The sequence below is a fragment of the Nerophis lumbriciformis genome, linkage group LG07 (assembly GCF_033978685.3).
Source record: "Nerophis lumbriciformis linkage group LG07, RoL_Nlum_v2.1, whole genome shotgun sequence".
Taxonomy (NCBI): Eukaryota; Metazoa; Chordata; class Actinopteri; order Syngnathiformes; family Syngnathidae; genus Nerophis; species Nerophis lumbriciformis.
Window position 1 is genome coordinate 13,942,501 of NC_084554.2, and position 20,000 is coordinate 13,962,500.

Genomic DNA, 20,000 nt, shown 5'->3' on the forward strand with positions numbered 1-20,000 from the left:
CAAACGTCACCAGTGACTGCATCTGATTGGTGAAACGCAGGCATGCGCTAGAACCTACTTTTAAGGTCTGTCTGACAGACCAAAACAAACCAAGTGTGCATTAACAGATCGATAAAAATCAGTAGCGAGTAGCGAGCTGAATGTAGATAAATGGAGCGGAGTAAAAGTAGCGTTTGTTCTCTATAAATATACTCAAGTAAAAGTAAAAGTATGTTGCATTAAAACTACTCTTAGAAGTACAATTTATCCCAAAAGTTACTCAAGTAGATGTAACGGAGTAAATGTAGCGCGTTACTACCCACCTCTGCGACTAGGGTCCGCATTCCAGTGCAGAATGGTATAAAGGCAGGGGCCTGAACCACCTGGGTTACATGACAATTAAAAGTATCTTACCTACACTCCTTGATTTTCATTTGAACTTGATTTTTTTGGGGATTATGATTATTTTATTTTTACCTTCATGTAATTTTCTGTGAAGCACTTGGAGTTTCCTTGTGTACGAATTGTGCTCTACAAATAAAATTTGTTTGGATCTTAGTAGATCAATGCAGTAAAGTAGGATTGTTGTGTAACAGTTGACAGGATTGAGTCACGAGTGAAGAACAACACTTCCAGGCTGGAGACAGCCAGCAAAACAATGGCGGCAGGGCAGGGTTCCCAAAAAGACCAGCCTCGTGCCTTCCACTCATGACAGGAACGCCATCCAAGCTGGTTTAGACACTTGCTGCGTTCCTGCTAAGTTTATTGTTAGGCAGTTTCATTAACGTCCTCCCAGCGCGGCAACAACACACAACAACAGCAGTCACGTTTTCGTCTACCGTAAAGCAGTTCGTCTGCCGTAAACAGCAATGTTGTGACACTCTTAAACAGGACAATACTGCTATCTAGTGCATTTGATGAAAGCACTTTTGTGCGTGCCACACAGCAATGCATCATCAGAGAGGGTGTTCAGCATGGTTAGAAAAATAGTGACAGAGAATAGAACAAGGATGGACAATTCAACCCTTAACTCAACAATGAGTAGATGAGTGTTATGTGTGTGTAATGTGTAAATAAATGAACACTGAAATTCAAGTGTTTATTTTATATATATATATATATATATATATATATATATATATATATATATATATATATATATATATATATATATATATATATATATATATAATAAAATAAATATATATTTATAGTTAGAATTCACTGAAAGTCAAGTATTTCTTAAATATATATATATATATATATATATATATATATATATATATATATATATACATACATATATATGTGTATATATATATATATATATATGTATATAAATACTTGACTTAGTATTTCTTATATATATATATATATATATATATATATATATATATATATATGAAATACTTGACTTGGTGAATTCTAGCTGTAAATATACTCCTCCCCTCTTAGCCACGCCCCCAACCACGCCCCCCCCTCACCCCCACCCCCACCTCCCGAAATCGGAGGTCTCAAGGTTGGCAAGTATGGCTGTAATTCACACGGGAAATCATCTCAAGGCACGTTACTTGTCAGATTTGAAAGAGAAGTCACAGAACGCCACACGAGCGAACACCAGGCTCAAACGTACCCAAGTTGGAGCGCGTGTTGGAGCGCTCGATGATGGCGTGCTTGCTGGGATTGTTCAGGACGGAGCGTTTGGCGAGGGAGATGTCCGCCGTGACGCGAGTGATGGATATCCTGTCACAAGGAAAGAGGAGGCCAACACTGTCAATCACGACATTGTGCACGCACGACACTAGGGTAGCTGTGAAAATGTATTGATTGATGTATCGCGATTATTCCCAGTTAATCACTTGCTTGCAAAATTTTTATTCAATCAAATAAGTCCCCAATATTTTGACACATATGCAATTTTTTTTTTTAGAATGCTATTCTGAAATATTTACTTTACTTGAATGTGTGTCATTTATTGACATATACATATATATTGACATATACATACATATATATATATATATATATATATATATATATATATATATATATATATATATATATATATATATTGACATATATATATTTACACACATATGTATATACATATATATTTACTTGGGTTGTCCGATAATGGCTTTTTGCCGATATCCGATATTGTCCAACTCTTAATTATCGATACCGATATCAACCGATACTGATATATACAGTCGTGGAATTAACACATAATTATGCCTAATTTGGACAACCAGGTATGGTGAAGATAAGGTCCTTTTTAAAAAATAAAATAAATAAATAAATAAATAAGATAAATAAATAAATAAAAAATTATTGAATAAAAAAGAAAGTAAAACAATATAAAAACAGTTACATAGAAACTAGTAATTGATGAAAATGAGAAAAATTAACTGTTAAAGGTTAGTACTATTAGTGGACCAGCAGCACGCACAATCATGTGTGCTTACGGACTGTATCCCTTGCAGACTGTATTGATATATATTGATATATAATGTAGGAACCAGAATATTAATAACAGAAAGAAACAACCCTTTTGTGTGAATGAGTGTAAATGGGGGAGGGAGGTTTTTTGGGTTGGTGCACTAATTGTAAGTGTATCTTGTGTTTTTTATGTTGATTTAATAAAAAAAACAAAAAACAAAAAAAACAAAACGATACAGATAATAAAAAATAACCTATACCGATAATTTCCGATATTACATTTTAAAGCATTTATCGGCCGATAATATCTGCAGGCCGATATTATCGGACATCTCTAATATTTACATATATATATTTACATATACATATATTTACATACACATATTTACATATATATATATATATATATATATATATATATATATATATATATATATATATATATATATATATATATATATATATATATATATATATAGTGTTGGGACTAACGCGTTACAAAGTAACGCGTTACTGTAACGCCGTTAGTTTCGGCGGTAACTAGTAATCTAACGCGTTATTTTTTATATTCAGTAACTCAGTTACCGTTACTACATGATGCGTTACTGCGTTATTTTACGTTATTTTTTATGTAGTATCGGCTAGAAACTGAGGATCTGATCGTGTTTTATGGCAGCAAAGCAATGACATGCTTCTGATTCTTCCTCTGCGCTCTCTGTGTGTGTGTGTCTGGCTGTGGGGAGGGGAGGGGAGGGGAGGGGGTGCGCAATACGACGTAAACCGTTGGCCAACAAAAAAGTAACCACAGAACACTATACGACTATACGGTATAGTGTTCTGTGGTTACTTTTTGGTTGGCCAAGCGGACGTGACGACAGGCTGTCCTCACTCAGATCCGCACGGACCTGGAGGGGCGTGCCTTAAGTCCGGCTGGAAATCGGGAGAAATTTGGGAGAATGGTTGTCTCACGGAGAGGCACTGAAATTCGGGAGGGTTGGCAAGTATGAGATATTCTCACTTCTTTTCTTTTGTCGAGCACAAAGAAAATAACATTTTAGTTAAATGTAAGTTGTGTCTTGGATCAAAGATCCCGTCTACTGCCCAAAACAACAATTCAAATCTGCCTGGTTAGGCTTTGTGTATGTCACGTGTGCCTTCCTTAGGTGAAGCCAGCTTTACAGCTATGTTGTTGATTGATTGATTGATTGAAACTTTTATTAGTAGGTTGCACAGTACAGTACATAATCCGTACAATTGACCACTAAATGGTAAAACCCCAATAAGTTTTTCAACTTGCTTAAGTCGGGGTCCACTGATTCATGATACAGATATATACTATCAAATATATACTAACATCATAATACAGTCATCACACAAGATAATCATCAGGGTATATACATTGAATTATTTACAATCCGGGGTGTGGGATATGGAGGACAGGTTTGGTTGGTATCAACACTTCAGTCATCAACAATTGCATCATCAGAGAAATGGACATTGAAACAGTGTAGGACTGACTTGGTAGGATATGTATAGCAAGTAGTGGACACAGAGAGAGAGATCAGAAAGTATAAGAAAAAATGTCTACATTTGATTATTTACAATCCGAAGAGGTATTATTAGGGTGTTAGTTTAGGGTTGTAGTTGCCTGGAGATGTTCTTTTAGTGCTGTTTTGAAGGAGGATAGAGATGCCCTTTATTTTACACCTGTTGGGAGTGGATTCCATATTGAAGTGGCATAGAAAGAGAATGAGTTAAGACCTTTGTTAGTTTGGAATCTGGGTTTAACGTGGTTAGTGTTAGTGTTAGTGTTAGTGTTAGTGTTATTATGCTGTTTGTTACTTATGTATGTTATGTTGCAGCTATTTAAAATAGTTTTGTCAATTTGTTCTGGCCTGAAATAAATTGGCCCTTTGAAACATATCTTTGTCTTTGTGTGTTGTATGTAGACCACATTGCTTAGCAGAGTTGAGTGATGCAAATGTATGTCAAGTTGATCAACAGATTGTATTATTCTCCAGTGCAATAACAGTACTGAAATGAAGGCTAAAAGGGCATTAATGGGATCTTTAAAAACAAAAAGTAGAAGAAGTAACTAAATAGTTACTTTTCACAGTAACGCATTACTTTTTGGTGTAAGTAACTGAGTTAGTAACTGAGTTACTTTTGAAATAAAGTAACTAGTAACTGTAACTAGTTACTGGTTTTCAGTAACTAACCCAACACTGTATATATATATATATATACATATACATATATACATATATACATGTCTATTTAATATGTATGCAAATATATATATATATATATATATATATATATATATATATATATATATATATATATATATATATATATATGAAAAATGCCTGGTTAGGCTTTGTGTATGTAGTGTGTGCCTTCTTTGGGTGAAGCTAGCTTTACAGCTATGTTGTTATTATGCTGTTTGTTACTTATGTATGTTATGTTGCAGCTTGTCAATTTGTTCTGGCCTGAAACAAATTGGCCCTTTGAAACATATCTTTGTCTTTGTGTGTTGTATGTAGACCACATTGCTTAACAGAGTTCAGTGATCCAAATGCATGTCAAGTTGATCAAGAGATTGTATTATTCTCCAGTGCAATAACAGTACTGAAATGAATGCTAAAAGGGCATTAATGGGAGCCTTAAAAAAAAAAAGAAGTAACTAAATAGTTACTTTTCACAATAACGCATTACTTTCTGGTGTAAGTAACTGAGTTACTTTTGAAATAAAGTAACTTTTAACTGGTTTTCAATAACTAACCCAACACTGCCCCTCACTCATCTTTGTACTGGCGTTGTCAGGCTTGTCACTGACAGTTTGGTTATGTTTTGGTTTTTCCTCTGTGTATGTGTTATATTTCCTGTCAGCGCTCTTATTTTGGTTCCTTTTCCTGCACGTCTCCCTGAGCGCTTGTTTTCCTCAACTGCACCTGATTGGCAGTCTGGCACACCTGGTGGCAATTGCCAATCAGGCTACTATTTATACCTGCCTCGCCCTCCAGTCAGTGCTGGAGTATTGATAGCTGTTTGCAGTTTGCTGTCTCCTAGTTCATTGTTTCCTGTTTCCAGTTTGCCTGTTTCCTGGTTCCTGTTTCGTGTTTTCCCTGCATTTTGGATAGGGATGTCCGATAATATCGGACTGTCGATATTATCGGCCGATAAATGCTTTAAAATGTAATATCGGAAATTATCGGTATCGGTTTCAAAATTATCGGTATCAGTTTCAAAAAGTAACATTTGTGACTTTTTAAAACGCCGCTGTGTACACGGACGTAGGGAGAAGTACAGAGCGCCAATAAACCTTAAAGGCACCGCCTTTGCGTGCCGGCCCAGTCACATAATATCTACGGATTTTCACACACACCAGTGAATGCAAGGCATACTTGGTCAACAGCCATACAGGTCACACTGAGGGTCACTGACAGTTTGGTTATGTTTTGGCTTTTCCTCTGTTTGTGTTTTATTTCCTGTCAGAGCTCTTATTTTGGCTAACCCACACCAAACAAGAATGACAAACACATTTCGGGAGAACATCCGCATCGTAACACAACATAAACACAACAGAACAAATACCCAGAACCCCTTGCAGCACTAACTCTTCTGGGACGCTACAATATGCACCACCGCTACCACCTACCCAATATCAGGTCCCACCCGCCTCTCACAGCATCTTCCCTATCTGAATCGCTCCCACTGCCCTCTAGTCCTTCACTCTCACTTTCCTCATCCACAAATCTTTCATCCTCGCTCAAATTAATTGGGAAATCGTCGCTTTCTCGGTCCGAATCGCTCTCGCTGCTGGTGGCCATGATTGTAAACAATGTGCAGATGTGAGGAGCTCCACAACCTGTGACGTCACGTGCATATCGTCTGCTACTTCCGATACAGGCAAGGCTTTTTTATCAGCGACCAAAAGTTGCGAACTTTATCGTCGATGTTCTCTACTAAATCCTTTCAGCAAAAATATGGCAATATCGCGAAATGATCAAGTATGACACATAGAATGGATCTGCTATCCCCGTTTAAATAAGAAAATCGCATTTCAGTAGGCCTTTAATGCATCCAGTGGGGCATCACAACAAAATTAGGCATAATAATGTGTTAATTCCACGACTGTATATATCGGTATCGGAATCGGTAATTAAGAGTTGGACAATATCGGGATATCGGCAAAAAAGCCATTATCGGACATCTCTAATTTTGGACATTAAAGACCTGGTCTGGTGAAGATAGGGTCCTTCCTTTTTTTTTCTTCTTTTAAATAAAATAAAATAAGATAAATAAATAAACATTTTCCTGGATAAAAAAGAGAGTAAAACAATATAAAAATAATTACATAAAAAATAGTAATTAATGAAAATGTTAGTGGACCAGTGTGCTTCAGGGACTGTGTCCCTTGCAGACGTGTTGTCCATGTTGTGGGAACCAGAATATTGGTAGCAGAAAGAAACAACCCCTTTTTGTGTGAGTGGGTGTGGATGAGTGTGAATGGGGGAGGGATGTTTTTTTCGGGTTGATGCACTAGTTGAAAGTGTATCTTGTGTTTTTTCTATGTTGATTTAATAAAAAAATAAATACATTTGGACATTAAAACCTGTATCATGCCTGCCATCTCTGCATCTTGGGGTTCGTCACCAACACTTCCCGACAGGCGCATGCATTGACCTGACACAACGACACATGCTGCCTTTCTGTTAACCATCTGCAGAATTGGTGAAGGAGACTCCAAATAAATGGTGTGATTAATCTGTTTAATGTGATCGTATTTTATCGATTAATCGCACGTGTTAAAGGGGAACATTATCACAATTTCAGAATTGTTAAAACCATTAAAAATCAGTTCCCAGTGGCTTATTATATTTTTCGAAGTTTTTTTCAAAATTTTACCCATCACGCAATATCCCTAAAAAAAGCTTCAAAGTGCCTGATTTTAACCACCCGTCCATTTTCCTGTGACGTCACATAGTGAAGCCAACACAAACAAATATGGCGGAAAGAACAGCAAGCTATAGCGACATTAGCTTGGATTCAGACTCGGATTTCAGCGGCTTAAGCGATTCAACAGATTACGCATGTATTGAAACGAATGGTTGTAGTGTGGAGGCAGGTAGCGAAAACGAAATTGAAGAAGAAACTGAAGCTATTGAGCCATATCGGTTTGAACCGTATGCAAGCGAAACCGACGAAAACGACACGACAGCCAGCGACACGGGAGAAAGCGAGGACGAATTCGGCGATCACCTTCTAACCAACGATTGGTATGTGTTTGTTTGGCATTAAAGGAAACTAACAACTATGAACTAGGTTTACAGCATATGAAATACATTTGGCAACAACATGCACTTTGAGAGTGCAGACAGCCCAATTTTCATCAATTAATATATTCTGTAGACATACCCTCATGTCAGCAGGCCAGGGAAGCTAGGGTCGATATTCTTCTCTTGACGGTGTGAGCCAAGATATCCAGGGGGGTTTAGCTCGCTAGTCTGCGGGAACAAACTTCCGCCATTGCTTGCCGTGCTACCGAGGTCCTTTGTCCCTGAATAGCTCACACACTCCGGCAGATTCAATGGGGGTCTGGCGGCAGATTTCTTTGACTTTATCGTTGGAAATGCATCTGCTTTGAGTGTCGCAGGATATCCACACATTCTTGCCATCTCTGTCGTAGCATAGCTTTCGTCGGTAAAGTGTGCGGAACAAACGTCCAATTTCTTGCCACTTTCGCATCTTTGGGCCACTGGTGCAACTTCCCTGTTCGTGTTGTTACACCCTCCGACAACACACCGACGAGGCATGATGTCTCCAAGGTACGGAAACAGTCGAAAAAACGGAAAATAACAGAGCTGGTGTTTGAGAAAATGGCGGCTTGCTTCCCGATGTGACGCCACGTTGTGACGTCATTGCTCCGAGAGCGAATATTAGAAAGGCGTTTATTTCGCCAAAATTCACCCATTTAGAGTTCGGAAATCAGTTAAAAAAATATATGGTCTTTTTTCTGCAACATCAAGGTATATATTGACGCTTACATAGGTCTGGTGATAATGTTCCCCTTTAAGTTTGACAGCCTTAATTTGAATGCATCTCTTTCCCCTCAGAGTCCAATCTTTATATGCCCGAATGATATGTACGACATGACGTTTTAGTGGCTTAGGACATAAAGAAAACGTTAAATCATGTTATGTGTCTCGTGGCTGCAGATCTTAATGTGTGAAGAATACTGCTGACAGTCCAAAGTGGACCTTGGCACGGTGCCTCTTTGCTCCTCAGAGCGACAACGAGCAGACGACTCGACATCGAAAAGAAGAATCCCGCTGCAAAGTCCACTATGGCCTATTAAGGACATGCACGGGGACTATTTCAAGCAGCAACGCAGTCCCCAGAGGGCGCTTGGAGGAGAGAGAGAAGAGGAATGAGGAAGGAAGCGGGATGGGAACCTACCTTCCCTCAAATCGGTGCTTCAAAAAGTCAAAGAGGGCTTTTTGCATCATGTCGGTCACCTGCAGAAAAAGACAGAGGAGGTTAAGATAAAAATAAAAAAAAAGCCCCGTTTGTGTCTGTGTTCTTAGTTTGGAGACGCACCTCGTAACCCTTCAGTGACGGTCCCACCAGAACCACGGGTCGCATGGAAGGCACCACGTCGTATGGAGGAATGTGTTCCGTCTTTTGAGAGGAAGGAGGCCCGTGAAAAAGATGGACTGTACAAACCCTTTACCATCAGTCATAAAACACTGACGCGTTCCAGGAAATGAGATAAAGTACAGGCCAAAAGTTTGGACACACCTTCTCCTTCAATGCGTTTTCTTTATTTTCATGACTATTTACATCAGGGGTCAGGAACCTTTTTGGCTGAGAGAGCCATGAAAGCCAAATATTTTAAAATGTATTTCTGCGAGAGCCATATAATATTTTGGTAACACTTTTAGTATGGGGAACATATTCACCATTATTAGTTGCTTATTAACATGCAAATTAGTAACATATTGGGTCTTAGTCATTATTAAGTACTTATTAATGCCTTATTCTGCATGGCCTTATTATACAACCAGGAAGCCATTAAAAGGGGAACATTATCACAATTACAGAATGGTTAAAACCATTAAAAATCAGTTCCCAGTGGCTTATTATATTTTTCGAAGATTTTTTCAAAATTTTACCCATCACGCAATATCCCTAAAAAAAGCTTCAAAGTGCCTGATTTTAACCATCGTTATAAACACCCGTCCATTTTCCTGTGACGTCACATAGTGAAGCCAACACAAACAAACATGGCGGAAAGAACAGCAAGCTATAGCGACATTAGCTCGGATTCAGACTCGGATTTCAGAGGCTTAAGCGATTCAACAGATTACGCATGTATTGAAACGGATGGTTGTAGTGTGGAGGCAGGTAGCGAAAACGAAATTGAAGAAGAAACTGAAGCTATTGAGCCATATCGGTTTGAACCGTATGCAAGCGAAACCGACGAAAACGACACGACAGCCAGCGACACGGGAGAAAGCGAGGACGAATTCGGCGATCGCCTTCTAACCAACGATTGGTATGTGTTTGTTTGGCATTAAAGGAAACTAACAACTATGAACTAGGTTTACAGCATATGAAATACATTTGGCAACAACATGCACTTTGAGAGTGCAGACAGCCCAATTTTCATCAATTTATATATTCTGTAGACATACCCTCATCCGCGCTCTTTTCCTGAAAGCTGATCTATCCAGTTTTGGAGTTGATGTCAGCAGGCCAGGGAAGCTAGGGTCGATAGCTCGCTCGTCTGCGGGAACAAACTGCCGCCATTGCTTGCCGTGCTACCGAGGTCCTTTGTCCCTGAATTGCTCACACACTCCGGCAGATTTAATGGGGGTCTGGCGGCAGATTTCTTTGACTTTATCGTTGGAAATGCATCTGCTTTGAGTGTCGCAGGATATCCACACATTCTTGCCATCTCTGTCGTAGCATAGCTTTCGTCGGTAAAGTGTGCGGAACAAACGTCCAATTTCTTGCCACTTTCGCATCTTTGGGCCACTGGTGCAACTTGAATCCGTCCCTGTTCGTGTTGTTACACCCTCCGACAACACACCGACGAGGCATGATGTCTCCAAGGTACGGAAAACAGTCGAAAAAACGGAAAATAACAAAGCTGATTTGACTCGGTGTTTGAGAAAATGGCGGATTGCTTGCTCCGAGAGCGAATACTAGAAAGGCTTTTAATTCGCCAAAATTCACCCATTTAGAGTTCGGAAATCGGTTAAAAAAATATATGGTCTTTTTTCTGCAACATCAAGGTATATATTGACACTTACATAGGTCTGGTGATAATGTTCCCCTTTAACTAAGAGTCTTCCCTCAATAACCTCAGAATTATTGCTTATTAGTAACCCTAACCCTAACCTTTATATGTTCCCCAAGTGTCCAAATAACTCTAAATTAAGTCTTTGTTACTGAGAATATGTTCCCCATACTAAAGTGTTACCAATATTTTTTAACACTGAATACAACTAAATAAGTGCATTTTTAAGTAAGACTAACATTTTTAGAGTATAAGTCTCTTATTCTTTTTAATAACATTGTTATTCTGAAGCTAACCAAAAATAAATAAAATATTAATGTGACTTCTTGAACAGGTGCGATAGAACACGGATGGATGAGAATGTTTTTCATTTTGAACGTTATTTTTAACACTGTGATTACCAGCGGAATCATTCGTTACTTATCGTGTTAAGCAATGTCAGCTAAGATTTATCTGAGAGCCAGATGCAGTCATCAAAAGAGCCACAGGTTCCCTACCCCTGATTTACATTGTAGATTGTCACTGAAGGCATCAAAACTATGAATGAACACATGTGGAATTATGTATTTAACAAAAAAAAAAAAAGGTGATATAACCGAAAACATGTTTTATATTCTAGTTTCCTCTAAATAGCCACCCTTTGCTCTGATTGCTGCTTTGCACACTCTTGGCATTCTCTCCATGAGCTTTAAGAGGTAGTCACCTGGAATGGTTTTCACTTCACAGGTGTGCTTGAAGCTCACCGAGAGAATGCCAAGAGTGTGCCGATAACAATAAAATCCCATGTATTAACTATACATGTTTTAAAATGTATTTTAAACTAGTCCCCTATTCTTTCATTACATACAGTTTGTTGATCAAAACAATGTCAATAGTACACAACAACTAAACAAAAGTAAAAACTACTATATATTACTCTTTTAAATCCTTTGGTTTTCACCCTCACAGTCCTCCTGTGTCCTTTTAATTTATGTAAACATTAACAAAAATATTTTTTTATTTAAAACAAATATTGATCATACACTGTACTGATACTACCCTAGGTATCGACTCCAGCAATTTACGGATCGATCTGCTCTCCTCTTAACTCAGTGGTTCTTAACCTGGGTTCGATCGAACCCTAGGGGTTCGGTGAGTCGGCCTCAGGGGTTCGGCGGACCCTCCGCCGCGGAGGGCGAGACACATCCGACTCATCGTGTAAATAAAAACTGCTCCCTATCAGCGTATTATGGATTCGGCAACAGCAGAAGTCACACTGATTTGCAGGTGTGTAATTTGTTTTGTGTTGGTTTTGTTCTTTAAACAAGGTGATGTTTGCACATGGTTCATTTTGTGCACCTTTGTCTTGAATTTGAAAAATATATATATATACTGTATAAATTTTTCACGAAAGAAGGGTTTGGTGAATGCGCATATGAAACTGGTGGGGTTTGGTACCTCCAACAAGGTTAAGAACCACTGTCTTAACTTAAGGCCCAAGCTGTTTGTTTACATGATTTTTTTTATTTATCTTTGCTATTTGGGCTTATTGGACCCAAATTAGAATAAAAACTAAGAATCATTTTTTGATATGATGTACCTATAGTAACAAACATGTACTTCATGTTTAGTGACATGCTAATTCTTATTTTTACACTTTTTTTTTTCTAAATTCCATTGTATGTTATACTCTTCTGACACCACAGGATGGCAGTATAAGTGTCCACATAAGAGGCCATAAGACCCCAATTCAGTCGTGTACACAATTTTGGAAATAAGATCTAAAAGGTGCTGTCCACGCATGTGGACACTAAGGCATTTGGAGGTTTTTAACGACTGCAACAATGCTGACAGACTAAGTTATATTATCCTCTCTCTGGATTATTTTTCATCTACTTGTTGATTATTTATTAAAAGTTGCTTAATTCTGTGGCAACGTGGTTCTATTTAGACTTCTTACATTTTTCTCAGCCCTTATTTCTTATTTAAAGCTAGCCTAGTGGTTAGTTTATCCATTAGCATGTCTGTGTGTAAGACTGGACAAAAGTATTGGGAGACGTAGGACTACAACTTGACAAAAGTATTGGGACACTTAGGACTACCACTGAACAAAAGTATTGGGAAACTTCGGACTAAAAGTAGACAAAAGTATTGGGACACTTAGGACTACCACTGAACAAAAGTATTGGGAAACTTCGGACTAAAAGTAGACAAAAGTATTGGGACACTTAGGACTACCACTGGACAAAAGTATTGGGACACTTAGGACTACCACTGGACAAAAGTATTGGGACACTTACATTGGACAAAAGTATTGGGACACTTAGGACTACAACTTGACAAAAGTATGGGACACTTAGGACTAAAACTGGACAAAAGTTTTGGGACACTTACGACTAAAACTGGACAAAAGTATTTGGACACTTAGGACTAAAACTTGACAAAAGTAATGGGACACTTAGGACTACCACTGGACAAAAGTATTGGGACGCTTACACTGGACAAAAGTATTGGGACACTTAGGACTAGCACCAGCCAAATATGCGGGCCCGACCAACGCTGCTTGCAGCTTTAATTAATACTTGATACTACAGTTAATATATTAAGAAATGCAGTTTATTTGCTGTAATGGAGGTGATTATTATTAACTTAAGGGAGTGGCCCCATGCTGTGTATGAAGACACGTAATTAGCTGCTGGCCGCCTGTCACCCGGTGGACTAAAAATACATAATCTGCCAGAGGGGATCGGTGGTTGCAATCAGCATTGAAAGGCATTTATGGGCATTGGCCGTTCATGTACCGTATTTTTCGGACTATAAGTCGCAGTTTTTTTCATAGCGACTTATACTCAGGAGCGACTTATGTGTGAAATTATTAACACATTACCGTAAAATATCAAATAATATTATCTAGCTCATTCACGTAAGAGACTAGACGTATAAGATTTCATGGGATTTAGCGATCAGGAGTGACAGATTGTTTGGTAAACGTATAGCATGTTCTATATGTTATAGTTATTTGAATGACTCTTACCATAATATGTTACGTTAACATACCAGTTGGTTATTTATGCCTCATATAACGTACACTTATTCAGCCTGTTGTTCACTATTCTTTATTTATTTTAAATTGCCTTTCAAATGTCTATTCTTGGTGTTGGCTTTTATCAAATACATTTCACCCAAAAATGCGACTTATACTCCAGTGCGACTTATATATGTTTTTTTCCTTCTTTATTATGCATTTTCGGCAGGTGCGCCTTATACTCCGAAAAATATGGTACTATTTTCCAGAAAAATCAGCCGAAACTGACTGCTGGTGAAGCAAATCAAAGGTTGAATTGGATGATAAAATCAAACAGTCAGATTTTTGTTAAAAGTGCAAACATCTCATTTCCTGGAGCGCTGAAACATGGACACCTGATGATTCATTTCAAGTGAAAGCTCAGTGATTTAATGATATTATTATTACTGTTATTTACAGTGGCACCTTGGTTTTCCTCTAGGCCACCTACTCAGTGGCCTAGTGGTTAGAGTGTCCGCCCTGAGATCGGTAGGTCGTGAGTTCAAACCCCGGCTGAGTCATACCAAAGACTATAAAAATGGGACCCATTACCTCCCTGCTTGGCACTCAGCACCAAAGGTTGGAATTGGGTGTTAAATCACCAAAAATGATTCCCGGGCGCGGCACCCCTCACTGCTCCCCTCACCTGGGGAGCAGTGGTGAACAAGGGGGTGGGTCAAATGCAGAGGCAGACAAATTTTCACCACACCTAGTGTGTGTGTGTGACAATCATTGGTACTTTAAGTTTAACTTAACTTTCCTACGCCCCACTTTACATAGATTTCGGCTTTCAAAAAACCCATTTCCACCAAAAGTCTGCCCCACTTTTTGCACACGTCTCTGTTATTGAACGACCAAACATTGTGCCTAACAAACTCGTCCGGTTGCCCGCAGATCTTTCTACGAAATGGAGCATCCCAAGGAACAATCCCATTTGGTGTCAACTTAAAGAGGAGTTCCTCTTGTTTCGGAATTTTGTCCATCAGTCATTTGGGCCTCTGTGGTACGCGGTCAGCTCTAAGCTTGGCTCAGGGAAGAGGACAGCCCTACCTTGCATAGCCCTTTGGGATGTTCGTCATTTTATAGCTAGGCTAATCCTAATGATTGGGCACGGGACACAAGCTTGATCACCTGTTAGCTGGCCGCCTTTGATGAGGGTGTTTAGTGAGTAGAGGCCGAAAAACACCCCAGGATTCAAAGGAACACTACTGAGGATGTGTCCCAAAATTGACATCTAATCCCACTCTAAGGCAGTGTTTTTCAACCTTTTCTGAGCCAAGGCACAATTTTTCATTGAAAAAATCCTGAGGCACACCATCAGCAGAAAACATAAAAAAATGAAACTCAGCAGCCGATATTGACAATAAAAAGTCGTTCCCGCAATTGTTGGATATGACTTTAAACCATAACCAACCATGGATCACTATAGCTCTTGTCTCAAAGTAGGTGTACTGTCACGACCTGTCACATCATGCCGTGACTAATTTTTAGTTTTTTTGGTGTTTTACTGTGTGTAGTGTTTTAGTTCTTGTGTTGCGCTCCTATTTTGGTGGCTTTTCCTCTTTTGTTGGTATTTTCCTGCAGCAGTTTCATGTCTTCCTTGAACGGAATTCCCCACACCAGCTTTGTTTTCGCAATCAAGAATATTTAAGTTGTGCGGACGCTATCCATCTTTGTGTGGACATTGTTGATTGTCATGTCATGTACGGATGTACTTTGTGGACACCGTCTGCTCCACACTCTGTAAGTCTTTGCTGTCGTCCAGGATTCCGTTTTTGTTTACTTTGCAGCCAGTTCAGTTTTAGTTTTGTTTTGCATGTCATCCCTAAGCTTTAATACCTTTTCTCAGCGGCACTAGCCTTTTGTTTATTTTTGGTTTAAGTGTTAGATACCTTTTTACCTACACGCTGCCTCCCGCATATTGTGATCACGACAAACCATGTTACCGACATCTACAAAGCAATTAGCTACCTGCTGCCACCTACTGATATGGAAGAGTATTACACGGTTACTCTGCCGCGCTCTAGACAGCACAGACACTCAACAACGGCACATTTGCGGATTATAATTACTGGTTTGCAAAAAATATTTTTAACCCATTTAGGTGAAATTAGATAATCTCCCACGGCACACCAGACTGTATCTCACGGCACCCTAGTGTGCCGCGGCACACTGGTTGAAAAACACTGCTCTAAGGAATACCTAATGCTTCTACCTCAGTAGAAGCATTTAAGTCCCATCTTAAAACTCATTTGTATACTCTAGCCTTTAAATAGCCGCCCTTTTTTAGACCAGTTGATCTGCCAATTCTTTTTCTTCCTCCTCTGCTCCCCCCTCTCCCTTGTGGAGGGGGAAACACACAGGTCCGGTGGCCATGGATGAAGTGCTGGCTGTCCAGAGTCGGGACCCGGGGTGGACTGCTCGCCTGTGCATCGGTTGGGAACATCTCTGCGCTGCTGACCCGTCTCCGCTCGGGATGGTTCCCTGCTGGCCCCACTATGGACTGGACTCTTACTATTATGTTGGACCCAGTCACAAGATATGTGCGGCTTCTGTACGCACACACGAACGAGCGAATGCAAGGTATACTTCATCAACAGCGATACATACTGAGGGTGCCAGTATAAAAAACTTTAACACTGTTACAAATATACGCCACACTGTGAATCTACACCAAACAAGAATGACAAACACATTTCGGGAGAACATCCGCACCGTAACACAACATAAACACAACAGAACAAATACCCAGAATCCTTTGCAGCACTAACTCTTCCGGGACGCTGAAAAATACGCCCCCGCTACCACCAAACCTCCCCCCCCCCACACACGCACCTTGTAGCGTCTCGGAAGAGTTAGTGCTGCAAAGGGTTCTGGTTTGGTGTGGATTCACAGTGTGGCGTATATTTCTAACAGTGTTAAAGTTTTTTATTCGGCTACCCTCAGTGTAACCTGTATCGCTGTTGATGAAGTATGCGTTGCGTTCTAATGTGTGTGCGTGCAGAAGCCGCACATGGCTGGCTGGAAGGAAGACTCCCGGGAGGATCGGCGGGCCAGCTTTAGTGTTAATTTGATATCGCCTCAAGGGCCAAGTGAAATTGATACCCATGGTCTAAACCGATCAAAGCAACCTAAGGTGGGCCTTTATTTTTCACACACACTTCAGCGCAGTGTTGTCGGACTGTCAATATTATCGGCCGATAAATGCTTTAAAATGTAATATCGGAAATTATCGGTATCAAAATTATCGGTATCTGTTTCAAAAAGTAAAATGTATGACTTTTCAAAACGCCGCTGTGTACACGGACGTAGGGAGAAGTACAGAGCGCCAATAAACCTTAAAGGCACTTCCTTTGCGTGCCGGCCCAATCACATGATATCTACGGCTTTTCACACACACACAAGCGAATGCGATGCATACTTGGTCAACAGCCATACAGGTCACACTGAGGGTGGCCGTATAAACAACTTTAACACTGTTACAAATATGCGCCACACTGTGAACCCACACCAAACAAGAATGATTTCGGGAGAACATCCCCACCGTAACACAACATAAACACAACAGAACAAATACCCAGAACCCCTTGCAGCACTAACTCCGCTACCCCCAACCCCCAACCCTGCCCACCTCAACATCCTCATGCTCTCTCAGGGAGAGCATGTCCCAAATTCCAAGCTGCTGTTTTGAGGCATGTTAAAAAAAATAATGCACTTTGTGACTTCAATAATAAATATGGCAGTGCCATGTTGGCTTTTTTTTCCATAACTTGAGTTGATTTATTTTGGAAAACCTTGTTACATTGTTTAATGCATCCAGCGGGGCATCACAACAAAATTAGGCATAATTATGTGTTAATTCCACGACTGTATATATCGGTATCGGTTGATATCGGAATCGGTAATTAACAGTTGGACAATATCGGAATATCGGATATCGGCAAAAAAGCCATTATCGGACATCTCTAGTTTTCATATGATTCGGCTTTACTCCGACCCTTTTGAGTGGACTGTAGACAAAAAACCGAGGTACCACTGTACTGCTTTCTGGCGGTGGTTAACAGGAGTGACTACTTTGATTATGCATTCATGGGAAAGCAGGTCTTTTAAAAAAAAGAGGCTCGTTCTCACTGAGCTGTCACTGGGGGGGGGTTAGGTTTGGTTGTTATCAGTCATCAACAATTGAGAATAGAGAAATAGATATTGAAACAGTGTAGGTCTGACTTGGTAGGATATGTCCAGCAAGTAGTGGACATAGAGAGAGAGAGAGAGAGATCAGAAGGCATAAGAAAAAGTATCTACATTTGATTGTTTACATTTGATTCTTAACAATCCGGGGAGGGTGTTAGTTTAGGGTTGAAGTTGAATACATCGTTTGGCGAACCTCTGGATCCATCGATATGTAATATGGATCGGTCAATGTCCGTTTGGAAAGTCATGAATCGGTTTATTGTAGACCTGCTACAAAGTAGGGCCGCTCTAATCTTGCGAGACTTCTGTGATAATGTAATTCGAGAGTACTGTTGTCGTTTGCGACTGACGACAACAACCTGGCAGAAAGTAATTCCGATTGACTTACCGAAAGGACCAATCACTGATTAATCCATAAATTCTTGTGCCTACATCCAGCCAACCGCGGAAGGCACCACATAGTCTAAACCAGGGGCGTCAAACTCAAATACAGAGTGGGCCAAAATATAAAACTGAACAAAGCCGCGGGCCAACGTTGAACAAATTAACCTTTAACGTACTATACGAGCTATCGTCACGTCCGCTTTTCATCCATTCTAACATCGTTCAGACCCAGTCACAAGATATGTGCGGCTTCTGTACGCACACACGAACGAGCGATTGCAACGTATAATTCATCAACAGCGATACAGGTCACACTGAGGGTGCCAATATAAAAAACTTTAACACTGTTACAAATATACGCCACACTGTGAATCTACACCAAACAAGAATGACAAACACATTTCGGGAGAACATCCGCACCGTAACACAACATAAACACAACAGAACAAATACCCAGAATCCTTTGCAGCACTAACTCTTCCGGGACGCTGAAAAATACGCCCCCGCTACCACCAAACCCTCCCCCCCCACACACACACACCTTGTAGCGTCTCGGAAGAGTTGGTGCTGCAAAGGGTTCTGGTTTGGTGTGGATTCACAGTGTGGCGTATATTTCTAACAGTGTTAAAGTTTTTTATTCGGCTACCCTCAGTGTAACCTGTATCGCTGTTGATGAAGTATGCGTTGGATTCTAATGTGTGTGCGTGCAGAAGCCGCACATGTTATGTGACTGGGCCAGCACTCGTTTGGCTGGCTGGCTGGCTGGAAGGAAGACTCCCGGGAGGATCGGCGGGCCAGCTTTAGTGTTAATTTGATATCGCCTCAAGGTCCAAGTGAAATTGATACCCATGGTCTAAACCGATCAGAAGCAACCTAAGGTGGGCCTTTATTTTTCACACACACTTCAGCGCAGTGTTGTCAACTTGCCGATTTCTCTTAATGACTTTCTTTCTCAAAAGCGCAGAGCGACAAATTTAGCAACTTTTGTTTGGGATGTTTGGAGACATGAAAGCGCGTAACACTCTAATGTCCTCAACGTGCTGCTGTGAGCCTTTCCTCACAGGCAATCCCCTGATTACTGAATGTCTGCTGTACTGTCGTTTGTCATTGTATTTTTAAGTGCAATGACAATGTAGTCCATTCCAGTCAGAGCAGAGAGGAGACCCACACCCACTCTGTGCAAAGATGTCGCTGTTTCTGCCTTGGTTGACATGTACATGTTTAGTCACGCTTCAAATAAAAAACACACCCATCGTTCATGTCAATGAGCCAGTCAATAGATTTGGTTCGTTTGTGAATATCTCAACTCTTCAGTCTTTTGATCAAATTTGATACGCTAACATTTAACAATGTAGAACACAGAAATACAACAAAATTAAAAATCAACAAAATAAAATTGATGTACAGTTCTAATCATAATGTGTATTTTTTAACAGACACTAGGGATGTCCGATAATATCGGAAATGATCGGTATCGGTTTCAAAAAGTAAAATGTATGACTTTTTAAAACGCCGCTGTGTACACGGACGTAGGGAGAAGTACAGAGCGCCAATAAACCTTAAAGGCACTTCCTTTGCGTGCCGGCCCAATCACATAATATCTACGGCTTTTCACACACACACAAGCGAATGCGAAGCATACTTGGTCAACAGCCA

General features: G+C 40.0%; 1 protein-coding gene across 2 annotated transcripts in view; it reads right to left on the reverse strand.

The window, feature by feature from the left end:
* The window catches only part of cacnb2a (calcium channel, voltage-dependent, beta 2a), a 196,845-nt gene that overhangs the window by 13,738 nt on the left and 163,107 nt on the right, over window positions 1-20,000 (reverse strand). For both annotated transcript variants that reach the window (XM_061965775.1, XM_061965777.1), the window contains 3 exons: window positions 9,022-9,102; window positions 8,881-8,939; window positions 1,613-1,722 (listed from right to left, as the gene is read on the reverse strand). In XM_061965775.1, the coding sequence (XP_061821759.1) occupies window positions 1,613-1,722; window positions 8,881-8,939; window positions 9,022-9,102 (250 nt within the window). The remainder of the gene's footprint in view (window positions 1-1,612; window positions 1,723-8,880; window positions 8,940-9,021; window positions 9,103-20,000) is intronic.